Raw genomic sequence first — 16,600 nt, forward strand, 5'->3', positions numbered from 1 at the left:
GATAATTGGTATATTAATCTGTATTACTCCCAAATGTCAGTATCTATTGACCCATTCTTAACAAACAAACTGATAATTGGTATATTAATCTGTATTACTCCCAAATGTCAGTATCTATTGACCCATTCTTAACAAACAAACTGATAATTGGTATATTAATCTGTATTACTCCCAAATGTCAGTATCTATTGACCCATTCTTAACAAACAAACTGATAATTGGTATATTAATCTGTATTACTCCCAAATGTCAGTATCTATTGACCCATTCTTAACAAACAAACTGATAATTGGTATATTAATCTGTATTACTCCCAAATGTCAGTATCTATTGACCCATTCTTAACAAACAAACTGATAATTGGTATATTAATCTGTATTACTCCCAAATGTCAGTATCTATTGATCCATTCTTAACAAACAAACTGATAATTGGTATATTAATCTGTATTACTCCCAAATGTCAGTATCTATTGATCCATTCTTAACAAACAAACTGATAATTGGTATATTAATCTGTATTACTCCCAAATGTCAGTATCTATTGATCCATTCTTAACAAACAAACTGATAATTGGTATATTAATCTGTATTACTCCCAAATGTCAGTATCTATTGATCCATTCTTAACAAACAAACTGATAATTGGTATATTAATCTGTATTACTCCCAAATGTCAGTATCTATTGACCCATTCTTAACAAACAAACTGATAATTGGTATATTAATCTGTATTACTCCCAAATGTCAGTATCTATTGATCCATTCTTAACAAACAAACTGATAATTGGTATATTAATCTGTATTACTCCCAAATGTCAGTATCTATTGATCCATTCTTAACAAACAAACTGATAATTGGTATATTAATCTGTATTACTCCCAAATGTCAGTATCTATTGATCCATTCTTAACAAACAAACTGATAATTGGTATATTAATCTGTATTTCTCGCAAATCTCAGTATGTTAATTCATTCTTATTAAACAAACTGAAAATTTATGTTTATGCTGAAAATTATATATACGGTTTTCTATATTCTTAAAAACAAACTGATAATTTGTTTTACATTTGTTTTACTGTGTATGTTGTGTATTTCAGGTTATGCGAACAGTGATTCGAGTTCTTCTGTGAAGAATGGAATGATGTATGTTTTGTATTTCAGGTTATGCGAACGGTGATTTGAGTTCTTCTTTGAAGAATGGAATGATGTATGTTGTGTATTTCAGGTTATGCGGACGGTGATTTGAGTTCTTCTTTGAAGAATGGAATGATGTATGTTGTGTATTTCAGGTTATGCGGACGGTGATTTGAGTTCTTCTTTGAAGAATGGAATGATGTATGTTGTGTATTTCAGGTTATGCGGATGGTGATTTGAGTTCTTCTGTGAAGAATGGAATGATGTATGTTGTGTATTTCAGGTTATGCGGATGGTGATTTGAGTTCTTCTGTGAAGAATGGAATGATGTATGTTGTGTATTTCAGGTTATGCGAACAGTGATTCGAGTTCTTCTGTGAAGAATGGAATGATGTATGTTTTGTATTTCAGGTTATGCGAACAGTGATTTGAGTTCTTCTGTGAAGAATGGAATGATGTATGTTGTGTATTTCAGGTTATGCGGACGGTGATTCGAGTTCTTCTGTGAAGAATGGAATGATGTATGTTGTGTATTTCAGGTTATGCGGATGGTGATTTGAGTTCTTCTGTGAAGAATGGAATGATGTACCTTGAGGATCCTGTAGACCATGTGAGTCGATCAGTCTTAGCTTATGGGATCAAATCTCCTCGGTGGACCCATTCTCTGATCAGTCTTAGCTTATGGGATGAAATCTTTTTTCCTGTCCCAACCAGTGCCTTACTATAAAAAAATTACATTTTTAAGAGAACATAAAAAAATAGCTTTGGTAATGTCAGGTCCATAAGAACCAGGGGGCACTTGAGGATGAATATGGATGAGGTTTTTTTTATCCTACTCTACAGAAATAAATATAAAAAATCTTGCTGGGGAGAGGGGGAGGGGGGAGCAAGCAGGACATAGCCCAGTGGTAAAGCTCTCGCTTCATGTGTGGTCGGTTATGGATTGATCCTCGTCGGTGGGCCCATTGGGCTATTTCTTGTTCCAGCCAGTGCACCACGACTGGTATATCAAAGGCTGTGATATGTGCTATCCTCTCTGTTGGGTGGTGCATATAAAATATCTCTTGCTAGTAATGCAACAATGTAGTAAGACTACCAAATTACCAAATGTTTGACATCCAATAGCCGATGATTAATAAATTGATCTGCTCTAGTGGTGGTGTTAAAACAAAACAAATTTGTTATAATCTGGCATTTACCTCCCCCCACTAGAGATTGGGCCTGAATATAGAGAATGACAAATTATGTCCAAGTTATTATATTATTAAATTAATGTCAATAACTAGTCACTAGTTTATTATCCTCTATTTGAACTGTGTCATGTGCAGTACAGTAACAACAAAAGACACCATTTTGTTGTCTACATCTTTGGAGCTGTTTTGTAAAGCTGGTAGATAATGTGTATTTGTCTTGTTTGATATTTCAGTCATGGCATCCCCATTTCTTTGTGCTGAATGAGCAGAAACTGTTCTACACCGAGGAGACTCACATGGAGGAGGAGGAAAATGAGGAAGAAGAAGACACCGGTGCCCTCGAGGTTAGATATAAAATATATTACACTGACAGTAGAAAATATTTCTCAATCTTCGATCACACAGTTTTTTCCCTTACAAATTCCTTTGGGGTATATTAATCACAGGCCCAGACCAAAAAACACACATTTAAGATGGGGATTTTTCTTCATACACATACATTACTATTTTAAAAACATCTATATCCTATTCAGACATTACTAAAAAAACATTTTGTGTTTCAATAATTCTTTTTTGTATAAAAAAAGAAAAAAAAAGTTAAAAGTGTTTCTGAAATACATTTTTTTCTCTCAGTTTTTAAGGGCAATTTGTAAAAAACATTTAAGTTGTTAGGATAAAAATAGCACAACTTTACTTAACAATGATGAATAATGTCATCTGCTTCAATTACATTTTATATGTTATCCAGGTTTTATATGGTATTTATCTCAGACTGTTTGCACTGTGTTACATATTAGTTACTGTACCGATTGTTTTACACTGTTGTATATTGTTACTACCTGATACTAGTATGGTGTTCATGTGGGATGTCATTAATTACTTCATTCAGTCATTTATTCACATTGTAAAAAGTAAAATATTTGATATCTTTGCTCAGGGTCGGCCAACTGATGAGCTGCACTTCAGTGAAAAGTGGTTTCACGGTCGACTGGAGGGGGGTCGGCGCCGTGCAGAGGAGCTGCTCACTCAGTACAGTTACCTTGGCGACGGCACGTTCCTCGTCAGGGAGAGTGATACGTTTGTTGGGGACTTTTCTCTGTCTTTCTGGTGAGTTATAACCAGTGCACCACAACTGGTCAAAGACTGTGTGGTATGTGCTTTCCTATCTGTGGGAAAGTGCATATAAAAGATCCCTTGCAACTAATGGAAGAATGTAGCGGATTTTCTCGCTAAGACTGTCAAAGTTGCCAAATGTTTGACATCCAATAGCCAATGATTGATTAATCAAGATGGTGTCAAATGGTGTCATTAAACGAAACAGTAAAAATTATGTTGAGTTATGTGATTCATTTAAAGTGACAGAAATTAGTTTTTTAACACTATGATGCATTTTTCACTATTAAAGCTGTTTTTAATCATTTAAATTAGAAGTACTTACATTTTATTATTTAGAATAATAATTTTCGTACACCCAAAGTGGTTCGGGTCACCCCAAAATACATTTTTCATAATTCTAAAAATGTACATGTGTCTGAGAAGTAATGGTTATCGAGACAAGCTCTAGTTATTTTACATGGGATTTCCCTGTTAAACATCACAGACTTTAGATTCTTTCTGTTATAACCTTATGGAAATGTTTGTTGCAGATTAATTATCTGCGTGTTCATTTTCACGGGATGACGCTAGGGTCTGTGCCTTTAAATAGAGTGACTGTTGTACAGCTCCATCACCGTCTAAATAAAGTGACTGTTGTACAGCTCCATCACCGTCTAAATAAAGTGACTGTTGTACAGCTCCATCACCGTCTAAATAAAGTGACTGTTGTACAGCTCCATCACCGTCTAAATAAAGTGACTGTTGTACAGCTCCATCACCGTCTAAATAAAGTGACTGTTGTACAGCTCCATCACCGTCTAAATAACGTGACTGTTGTACAGCTCCATCACCGTCTAAATAGAGTGACTGTTGTACATCTCCATCACCGTCTAAATAGAGTGACTGTTGTACAGCTCCATCACCGTCTAAATAGAGTGACTGTTGTACAGCTCCATCACCGTCTAAATAAAGTGACTGTTGTACAGCTCCATCACCGTCTAAATAAAGTGACTGTTGTACATCTCCATCACCGTCTAAATAGAGTGACTGTTGTACAGCTCCATCACCGTCTAAATAGAGTGACTGTTGTACATCTCCATCACCGTCTAAATAGAGTGACTGTTGTACAGCTCCATCACCGTCTAAATAGAGTGACTGTTGTACAGCTCCATCACCGTCTAAATAGAGTGACTGTTGTACAGCTCCATCACCGTCTAAATAGAGTGACTGTTGTACAGCTCCATCACCGTCTAAATAAAGTGACTGTTGTACAGCTCCATCACCGTCTAAATAGAGTGACTGTTGTACAGCTCCATCACCGTCTAAATAAAGTGACTGTTGTACAGCTCCATCACCGTCTAAATAACGTGACTGTTGTACAGCTCCATCACCGTCTAAATAAAGTGACTGTTGTACAGCTCCATCACCGTCTAAATAACGTGACTGTTGTACAGCTCCATCACCGTCTAAATAACATGACTGTTGTACAGCTCCATCACCGTCTAAATAAAGTGACTGTTGTACAGCTCCATCACCGTCTAAATAAAGTGACTGTTGTACAGCTCCATCACCGTCTAAATAACGTGACTGTTGTACAGCTCCATCACCGTCTAAATAAAGTGACTGTTGTACAGCTCCATCACCGTCTAAATAGAGTGACTGTTGTACAGCTCCATCACCGTCTAAATAGAGTGACTGTTGTACAGCTCCATCACCGTCTAAATAACGTGACTGTTGTACAGCTCCATCACCGTCTAAATAGAGTGACTGTTGTACAGCTCCATCACCGTCTAAATAGAGTGACTGTTGTACAGCTCCATCACCGTCTAAATAGAGTGACTGTTGTACAGCTCCATCACCGTCTAAATAACGTGACTGTTGTACAGCTCCATCACCGTCTAAATAACGTGACTGTTGTACAGCTCACCGTCTAAATAAAGTGACTGTTGTACAGCTCCATCACCGTCTAAATAAAGTGACTGTTGTACAGCTCCATCACCGTCTAAATAACGTGACTGTTGTACAGCTCCATCACCGTCTAAATAACGTGACTGTTGTACAGCTCCATCACCGTCTAAATAGAGTGACTGTTGTACAGCTCCATCACCGTCTAAATAGAGTGACTGTTGTACAGCTCCATCACCGTCTAAATAACGTGACTGTTGTACAGCTCCATCACCGTCTAAATAACGTGACTGTTGTACAGCTCCATCACCGTCTAAATAGAGTGACTGTTGTACAGCTCCATCACCGTCTAAATAGAGTGACTGTTGTACAGCTCCATCACCGTCTAAATAGAGTGACTGTTGTACAGCTCCATCACCGTCTAAATAAAGTGACTGTTGTACAGCTCCATCACCGTCTAAATAAAGTGACTGTTGTACAGCTCCATCATCGTCTAACTAAAGTGACTGTTGTACAGCTCCATCACCGTCTTAACTAAAGTGACTGTTGTACAGCTCCATCACCGCCTTAACTAAAGTGACTGTTGTACAGCTCCATCACCGTCTTAACTAAAGTGACTGTTGTACAGCTCCATCACCGTCTAACTAAAGTGACTGTTGTACAGCTGCATCACCGTCTTAACTAAAGTGACTGTTGTACAGCTCCATCACCGTCTTAACTAAAGTGACTGTTGTACAGCTCCATCACCGTCTTAACTAAAGTGACTGTTGTACAGCTCCATCACCGCCTTAACTAAAGTGACTGTTGTACAGCTCCATCACCGCCTTAACTAAAGTGACTGTTGTACAGCTCCATCACCGTCTAACTAAAGTGACTGTTGTACAGCTGCATCACCGTCTTAACTAAAGTGACTGTTGTACAGCTCCATCACCGTCTTAAATAAAGTGACTGTTGTACAGCTCCATCACCGTCTTAACTAAAGTGACTGTTGTACAGCTCCATCACCGTCTTAACTAAAGTGACTGTTGTACAGCTCCATCACCGTCTTAAATAAAGTGACTGTTGTACAGCTCCATCACCGTCTTAACTAAAGTGACTGTTGTACAGCTCCATCACCGTCTTAACTAAAGTGACTGTTGTACAGCTCCATCACCGTTTTAACTAAAGTGACTGTTGTACAGCTCCATCACCGTCTTAAATAAAGTGACTGTTGTACAGCTCCATCACCGTCTTAACTAAAGTGACTGTTGTACAGCTCCATCACCGTCTTAACTAAAGTGACTGTTGTACAGCTCCATCACCGTCTTAACTAAAGTGACTGTTGTACAGCTCCATCACCGTCTTAAATAAAGTGACTGTTGTACAGCTCCATCACCATCTAAATAGGAATGAGCCTTATTGTAATTAGTTGAATTATTACTCGAGCAAATATTTCATTTGTTTATATTTGAAAAATCAATGCATCCGAATTCACAAAATGTGAATGCGGTGTTTATTAAACATTGTGATGGTATGCCATTAAACAATGTGCTGGGGTGTTATTAAGCAGTGTGATGGTATGTCATTAAACAATGTGCTGGGTTATTAAACATTGTGGTGGTATGCCATTAAACAATGTGCTGGGTTATTAAGCAGTGTGATGGTATGTCATTAAACAATGTGCTGGGTTATTAAACATTGTGATGGTATGCCATTAAACAATGTACTGGGGTGTTATTAAACATTGTGATGGTATGCCATTAAACAATGTGCTGAGGTGTTATTAAACAGTGTGATGGTATGCAATTAAACAATGTGCTGGGGTGTTATTAAACAATGCGCTGATATGCCATTAAACAATGTGCTGGGGTGCCATTAAACAATGTGCTGAGGTGTTATTAAACAATGCGCTGATATGCCATTAAACAATGCGCTGGGGTGCCATTAAACAATGTGCTGAGGTATAAAACAATGTGCTGGGGTATCATTAAATTAATGTACTGAGATGTCAATAAACTGTACTGGGGTGCCATGAAACATTGTACTGGGGTGCCATGAAACAATGTACTGGGGTGTTATTAAACAATGTGCTGGGGTGTTATTAAACAATGTACTGGGGTGTTATTAAACAATGTACTGGGGTGTTATTAAACAATGTGCTGGGGTGTTATTAAACAATGTGCTGGGGTATCATTAAATTAATGTACTGAGATGTCAATAAACTGTACTGGGGTGCCATGAAACAATGTGCTGGTGTGTCTTTAATAATATATTGCATTTCATCATTGTTGTCAAACCAAAATACTTAATGAAAAACTACTATTTCAGTTTCAGATTTCTGACAGAAATATTAAACTAAGTCAGACATTATAATTATCAAAGTGACCTCCTCCTTTTCTGTTAATATATTTGTCCACTAGAGTGTGGTGGGAAATATGAATGAGTAAAAACACTGCATGCAGTATTTACACCATGTGAATTTGTGCTGTGTTGAGATATCCTACCTGCAGTGATATCCTGGGCCCAGTTGTTCAAAGCATAGTTAAATTAATAATGTTTTTCTTTTAATGATTTTGGCACAAATACAAAATATACATTACATTTGATTTTGCATGGATACCTTTGGTTGTTCTAAATCAAGTTTCAACATTATATCTTCAATTATTATTTATATTGATTCAGTTCTTGCTTTTGAAAATTTCTTTCAATGACTGGTAAAGCTAACGTTTGAACCACTGGCCTCTGAATGTTAAACAACCTGTGTTTGTTTTGTGTTGAGGCGGCAGGGAAAGGTGAACCACTGTCGAATCCGGTCGCGGCAGGAGCGCGGGCAGGTGAAGTATTACCTGATCGACCCAATCACGTTCGACAGTCTGTACAGCCTGATCACGCACTACCGGCAGGCTCCTCTCCGCAGTTCCGACTTCACCATGATACTCAAGGAACCCGTGCCACAGCCACAGAGTCACGAGGGGAAAGAGTGAGTTAAACACACATTGAAATAACGCAGCTCCAAGTTAATGGCATCAGCGTCAGGATTTACCATATATGTGATATGAATTGCAGTTTTTTTCATTGGATAAAAATTATTCATATCTGTTGAGGGGATGGTTTTTGTTAGGTTTATTTGTTGCAAAAAGTTAGTGCTTTAAAATTGCTGTATGTAGGCACAAAATTGCCATAGGTGAGCATTTTGCTTAAAACAAATGTTTTTTTAAATAGGTAGACCTAATAAATTCTTAAGTTTGAGTCGTATAGTGTTTGGTTATCACAAAATACAGACTTTCATCAAGTTTACATTTCCCATTATTACTATTAATTTCGGTCATCTCTAGCTATGCAGAAAAGATGTATTCTATTGTATCAGGCCATATGGAATAAATATGTTACGTATGACTGCATTCTATAATGTGAGACAGCAATACAATCTTGGCAAAGAGTAATGCTTTTTACTTTTTATGTAATAAAATCATATGCCATCATACATTGTACTGGTACTACATAAAGATGAGGTAATATATTCTTACCAACATATCTTAGCATATGCATGATACAACATAAATTAAGCCTGATTTCAAACATGGTTTTATGCTGTACACTGGTGGCACCTAAGTCTGCGCACCTAAGTATTTGTGTTATATTTTAAAGTTAAAATCTTTCTTTAAAAATATTTGTTTCACTGCCATTTTTTTTTTTTTTTTTTTTTTTAACTGAAGTAATGAGCACATTTTTAGTGGCACACCTGTGTATTTACTGGCCTGCATGACGGCACATAGTCTGCGCAGCAAATATTAAAACAACCACTTCTGTTGCTAATTTTTACAGAAACAACAAACAGATAATGGATCCAACATTTTGTAAGTTCTAGACAACAAACACTTCCTGTTATAGTCTGTTTCAGGAAAGTTCCATGCTCCTTAATTTGGATATCACAAAATGATAATATAAAAAAGTCAGTGTCAAAATGTATGATCATTATTCAACAAAAGTTGTCTGTTGTTAACTGTGCCAATGAGAACAAATAGTGTTTGTTAGAAATATAGGACAATCTATGATAATTTTGAAACAGACTATAGTTTTAAAATAGGCCATGCTGTAACTTGTAAGCTTTATATCGTCTGGGCAACCATATTTGTTATGTTGTGTCACTCAGAGGGAAATTCAAAACAGATAAAATAAAAGATTGATTTCATTTATGGATTCATAAATTATAATAAGGTATGTATTGAAGCTTCCATGTAAACTTGCGTAATTTAATATACAAGGTTGATCATTACAGCGGTGACAGACATGTGTTGACAGGTGATACGAAAACACGTTGATCGAGGCTGGCAAAAGTATACTTTTAGTGCATTAATTCAGGGTTTTTTTCAATCAAATTGTTATCTATCAGTTTTATACATATATTCACAATCAAAATGTGTTGTTTTAACAACGGTTTTGTGAATTAAATTAACGTTCTTTGTTTGTTTACAAACATACCCCAACACTCGTTTCTAGACGTAATATAACGTAATTAACGTGCGCAGACTTTTGTGCCGCGCAGACTAAGGTGACATGAGTGTATTAACATTACAACATAACATGAGCTGGCTTTTTGTCATGGTTTTATGCAGTATTAACAATAAAAGTGTTTCTGTTTGTTGACAGGTGGTACCATGAAGGCATGAGTCGGGTAATGGCCGAAGACATGTTGAAGCGGATCCCGTACGATGGGGCCTACCTTGTGCGCCACAGTGGAACAGACCAGTATTCATACGCCATATCTTTCAGGTAGGCTTCTCATTCACAATGACATTGACCTTGTGGATTCTGGCTTCACTTGCCATGTGATGACCCTAGTTGAGTGGATTCTGGCTTCACTTGCCACAATGGTGACCCTAGTTGAGTGGATTCTGGCTTCACTTGCCACAATGATGACCCTAGTTAGTGGATTCTGGCTTCACTTGCCACAATGATGACCCTAGTTGAGTGGATTCTGGCTTCACTTGCCACAATGATGACCCTAGTTTAGTGGATTCTTGCTTCACTTGCCACAATGATGACCCTAGTTGAGTGGATTCTGGCTTCACTTGCCATGTGATGACCCTAGTTGAGTGGATTCTTGCTTCACTTGCCACAATGATGACCCTAGTTGAGTGGATTCTGGCTTCACTTGCCACAATGATGACCCTAGTTTAGTGGATTCTGGCTTCACTTGCCACAATGATGACCCTAGTTTAGTGGATTCTGGCTTCACTTGCCACAAAGATGACCCTAGTTTAGTGGATTCTGGCTTCACTTGTCATGATGATGACCCTGGTTTACTTATACTGGCTTCACTTGTCATGATGATGACCCTGGTTTACTTATACTGGCTCACTTGTCATGGTGATGACACTGGTTTACTTATACTGGCTCACTTGCCATGGTGATGACCCTGGTTTACTTATACTGGCTCCACTTGTCATGGTGATGACCCTGGTTTACTTATACTGGATTCACTTGCCATGGTGATGACCCTGGTTTACTTATACTGGCTCCACTTGTCATGGTGATGACCCTGGTTTACTTATACTGGCTTCACTTGCCATGGTGATGACCCTGGTTTACTTATACTGGCTCCACTTGCCACGGTGATGACCCTGGTTTACTTATACTGGCTCCACTTGTCATGGTGATGACCCTGGTTTACTTATACTGGCTCCACTTGCCATGGTGATGACCCTGGTTTACTTGTCATGGTGATAACCCTAGTTTAGTGGATTCTGCCTTCACTTGTCATGGTGATGACCCTGGTTTACTTATACTGGCTCCACTTGCCATGGTGATGACCCTGGTTTACTTATACTGGCTCCACTTGTCATGGTGATGACCCTGGTTTACTTATACTGGATTCACTTGCCATGGTGATGACCCTGGTTTACTTATACTGGCTCCACTTGTCATGGTGATGACCCTGGTTTACTTATACTGGATTCACTTGCCATGGTGATGACCCTGGTTTACTTATACTGGATTCACTTGCCATGGTGATGACCCTGGTTTACTTATACTGGCTCCACTTGTCATGGTGATGACCCTGGTTTACTTATACTGGATTCACTTGCCATGGTGATGACCCTGGTTTACTTATACTGGCTCCACTTGTCATGGTGATGACCCTGGTTTACTTATACTGGCTCCACTTGTCATGGTGATGACCCTGGTTTACTTATACTGGCTCCACTTGTCATGGTGATGACCCTGGTTTACTTATACTGGCTTCACTTGTCATGGTGATGACCCTGGTTTACTTATACTGGCTCCACTTGTCATGGTGATGACCCTGGTTTACTTATACTGGCTCCACTTGTCATGGTGATGACCCTGGTTTACTTATACTGGATTCACTTGCCATGGTGATGACCCTGGTTTACTTATACTGGCTCCACTTGTCATGGTGATGACCCTGGTTTACTTATACTGGCTCCACTTGTCACGGTGATGACCCTGGTTTACTTATACTGGATCCACTTGTCATGGTGATGACCCTGGTTTACTTATACTGGCTCACTTGTCATGGTGATGACCCTGGTTTACTTATACTGGCTCCACTTGTCATGGTGATGACCCTGGTTTACTTATACTGGCTCCACTTGCCATACTGGCTCCACTTGTCATGGTGATGACCCTGGTTTACTTATACTGGCTCACTTGTCATGGTGATGACCCTGGTTTACTTATACTGGCTCCACTTGTCATGGTGATGACCCTGGTTTACTTATACTGGCTCCACTTGTCATGGTGATGACCCTGGTTTACTTATACTGGCTCCACTTGTCATGGTGATGACCCTGGTTTACTTATACTGGATTCACTTGCCATGGTGATGACCCTGGTTTACTTATACTGGCTCCACTTGTCATGGTGATGACCCTGGTTTACTTATACTGGCTCCACTTGTCATGGTGATGACCCTGGTTTACTTATACTGGCTCCACTTGCCATACTGGCTCCACTTGTCACGGTGATGACCCTGGTTTACTTATACTGGCTCCACTTGTCATGGTGATGACCCTGGTTTACTTATACTGGATTCACTTGCCATGGTGATGACCCTGGTTTACTTATACTGGCTCCACTTGTCATGGTGATGACCCTGGTTTACTTATACTGGCTCCACTTGTCATGGTGATGACCCTGGTTTACTTATACTGGCTCCACTTGCCATACTGGCTCCACTTGTCACGGTGATGACCCTGGTTTACTTATACTGGCTCCACTTGTCATGGTGATGACCCTGGTTTACTTATACTGGCTCCACTTGTCATGGTGATGACCCTGGTTTACTTATACTGGCTCACTTGTCATGGTGATGACCCTGGTTTACTTATACTGGCTCCACTTGTCATGGTGATGACCCTGGTTTACTTATACTGGCTCCACTTGCCATACTGGCTCCACTTGTCATGGTGATGACCCTGGTTTACTTATACTGGCTCACTTGTCATGGTGATGACCCTGGTTTACTTATACTGGCTCCACTTGTCATGGTGATGACCCTGGTTTACTTATACTGGCTCCACTTGCCATACTGGCTCCACTTGTCATGGTGATGACCCTGGTTTACTTATACTGGCTCCACTTGTCACGGTGATGACCCTGGTTTACTTATACTGGCTCCACTTGTCATGGTGATGACCCTGGTTTACTTATACTGGCTCCACTTGTCATACTGGCTCCACTTGTCATGGTGATGACCCTGGTTTACTTATACTGGCTCCACTTGTCATGGTGATGACCCTGGTTTACTTATACTGGCTCCACTTGTCATGGTGATGACCCTGGTTTACTTATACTGGCTCCACTTGTCATGGTGATGACCCTGGTTTACTTATACTGGCTCCACTTGTCATGGTGATGACCCTGGTTTACTTATACTGGCTCCACTTGTCATACTGGCTCCACTTGTCATGGTGATGACCCTGGTTTACTTATACTGGCTCCACTTGTCATGGTGATGACCCTGGTTTACTTATACTGGCTCCACTTGTCACGGTGATGACCCTGGTTTACTTATACTGGCTCCACTTGTCACGGTGATGACCCTGGTTTACTTATACTGGCTCCACTTGTCATACTGGCTCCACTTGTCATGGTGATGACCCTGGTTTACTTATACTGGCTCCACTTGTCATGGTGATGACCCTGGTTTACTTATACTGGCTCCACTTGTCATGGTGATGACCCTGGTTTACTTATACTGGCTCCACTTGTCATGGTGATGACCCTGGTTTACTTATACTGGCTCCACTTGTCATACTGGCTCCACTTGTCATGGTGATGACCCTGGTTTACTTATACTGGCTCCACTTGTCACGGTGATGACCCTGGTTTACTTATACTGGCTCCACTTGTCACGGTGATGACCCTGGTTTACTTATACTGGCTCCACTTGTCATGGTGATGACCCTGGTTTACTTATACTGGCTCCACTTGTCATACTGGCTCCACTTGTCATGGTGATGACCCTGGTTTACTTATACTGGCTCCACTTGTCACGGTGATGACCCTGGTTTACTTATACTGGCTCCACTTGTCACGGTGATGACCCTGGTTTACTTATACTGGCTCCACTTGCCATACTGGCTCCACTTGTCACGGTGATGACCCTGGTTTACTTATACTGGATTCACTTGTCATACTGGCTCCACTTGTCACGGTGATGACCCTGGTTTACTTATACTGGCTCCACTTGTCACGGTGATGACCCTGGTTTACTTATACTGGATTCACTTGTCATACTGGCTCCACTTGTCACGGTGATGACCCTGGTTTACTTATACTGGCTCCACTTGTCACGGTGATGACCCTGGTTTACTTATACTGGATTCACTTGTCATACTGGCTCCACTTGTCATGGTGATGACCCTGGTTTACTTATACTGGCTCCACTTGTCACGGTGATGACCCTGGTTTACTTATACTGGCTCCACTTGTCACGGTGATGACCCTGGTTTACTTATACTGGCTCCACTTGTCACGGTGATGACCCTGGTTTACTTATACTGGCTCCACTTGTCACGGTGATGACCCTGGTTTACTTATACTGGCTCCACTTGTCATGGTGATGACCCTGGTTTACTTATACTGGCTCCACTTGTCACGGTGATGACCCTGGTTTACTTATACTGGCTCCACTTGTCATGGTGATGACCCTGGTTTACTTATACTGGCTCCACTTGTCACGGTGATGACCCTGGTTTACTTATACTGGCTCCACTTGTCATGGTGATGACCCTGGTTTACTTATACTGGATTCACTTGCCATGGTGATGACCCTGGTTTACTTATACTGGCTCCACTTGTCACGGTGATGACCCTGGTTTACTTATACTGGCTCCACTTGTCATGGTGATGACCCTGGTTTACTTATACTGGCTCACTTGTCATGGTGATGACCCTGGTTTACTTATACTGGCTCCACTTGTCATGGTGATGACCCTGGTTTAGTGAATGTTGGCATCACCAACTGACCATTGTTTAACAAAATTGAAAGGTGCATTTTCCTCAAAATCATTTGAGCAATTTTATAAAATACTTAAGATCCTTGCTTGGAATATTTTATACACATACATGTACATCTTCAAACATCACTTTGTTTAACGAAGATTAAAGAGATTTTACTGCCCCATATAAGGTTAGCTCCAACAATAGGATCATTACTAACATATTTTTTCTGGACTATCCCATTTCTATTCTATCTACTCTCTACCTTTTATTATTATATATTAAAAAATATTAATTATGTTAAATACTTTATGCCACTGGACATTGTTATTATGTTATATATAATTATATGATTATGAATATTGTCTGATGTCCATCTTGTTTAGGAGAGCACTTATATAGGCACTGCCTATTGTGCAATCCTTTTGATTCTTTTTTTATCAATAAAATATCTCAAAACAATATGATGGCTAAGATCAGCATTTTTTTTAATATAAAAAAACAACAGTGAATCATGGTTGCATATCCTTATAACACTATTACTTCTTTTGGAATACAACTTGTGAATATTAAAGACTTGAATATGCTAATGGCAGATTCGTAATCGTCATGTATGTGATAGCTTCTGTTAGGCATTTTAAACATTATAGATTGTTTTGCTGTATTATTTGCAAGTAGACTAATGCTTAAAAACAAAAAAAAGTACTTTTGAAGGTGAAGTACCTTTAACAAAGACACTGACCTTAATAGTTAGGGCAGAATCTAGCTTAGTCAGTAGAGCACTTGCACTGGTATGTTAAAGGTTATGTTGCTGTCCTGTCTGTGTAAAATGCATTAAACATATCCCTTGTTGCTTTGGAAACATATAGCAGTAGTCCTTTCAAGACTGTCACAATTACCAAACCTATAGCAGTAGTCCTTTCAAGACTGTCACAATTACCAAACCTATAGCAGTAGTCCTTTCAAGACTGTCACAATTACCAAATTGTTGACATCCAATTACAAAGGGGTGGGACGTAGCCCAGTGGTAAAGCGTTTGCTTGACGTGTGGTCAGTTTGGGATCGATCCCCGTCAGTAGGTCCATTGGACTATTTCTCGTTCCAGCCTGTGCACCATGACTGGTATCTCAAAGGCTGTGGTATGTGCTATCCTGTCTGTGGGATGGTGCATATAAAAGATCCCATGCTACTAATAGAAAAATGTAGCAGGTTTCCTCTCTAAGACTATATGTCATAATTATCTAATAGCCGATGATTAATAAATCGGTGTGCTGTAGTGGTGTTTTATATTCTTTTAATTGGTTGGTTATTTCTTTTCAGATTACCTGTCCTCAAGGATTTGTTTGAGGACAGGTAATGTATCCATAAAAGAGAAAACACTCCAAGTTGTGTCCATTTCTTTTCACATTACCTGTCCTCAAACAAATCCTTGAGGACAGGTAATGTATCCATAAAAGAGAAAACACTCCAAGTTTTGTCCATTTTTTAATTTATTACTTTTTGACAGGGCTGAGGGTAAAATTAAGCACTGCCGCATCAAACAGGAAGGTCGGTTGTTCCTGATAGGAAATGCTCAGTTCGAAAGTCTGGTCGAACTCGTCAACTATTATGAAAGAAATGCTCTCTATAAGAAGATGAAGCTAAAGTATGCTGTCAATCAACAGGTTGTGGAACGACTTAATATGGTAAGTGTTTGTTTGGATTATAGTACTGATTTTTTTTATTACTATAGATTTACATATATCAGGAATAGTTCAGTACAACTAGTGTGTGTTTTTATACAAATATTTTTTATTACTATGGATTTAAGTATCTGGATT

At 39.3% G+C, this 16,600-nt stretch overlaps 1 protein-coding gene across 2 annotated transcripts in view; it reads left to right on the forward strand.

Moving 5' to 3' along the window:
* The window catches only part of LOC121388579 (1-phosphatidylinositol 4,5-bisphosphate phosphodiesterase gamma-1-like), a 125,517-nt gene that overhangs the window by 62,262 nt on the left and 46,655 nt on the right, over positions 1-16,600 (forward strand). For both annotated transcript variants that reach the window (XM_041519970.1, XM_041519971.1), the window contains exons 16-21: positions 1,677-1,747; positions 2,564-2,674; positions 3,268-3,437; positions 8,089-8,289; positions 9,960-10,082; positions 16,288-16,465. In XM_041519970.1, the coding sequence (XP_041375904.1) occupies positions 1,677-1,747; positions 2,564-2,674; positions 3,268-3,437; positions 8,089-8,289; positions 9,960-10,082; positions 16,288-16,465 (854 nt within the window). The remainder of the gene's footprint in view (positions 1-1,676; positions 1,748-2,563; positions 2,675-3,267; positions 3,438-8,088; positions 8,290-9,959; positions 10,083-16,287; positions 16,466-16,600) is intronic.

The sequence above is a fragment of the Gigantopelta aegis genome, chromosome 14 (assembly GCF_016097555.1).
Source record: "Gigantopelta aegis isolate Gae_Host chromosome 14, Gae_host_genome, whole genome shotgun sequence".
Taxonomy (NCBI): domain Eukaryota; kingdom Metazoa; phylum Mollusca; class Gastropoda; order Neomphalida; family Peltospiridae; genus Gigantopelta; species Gigantopelta aegis.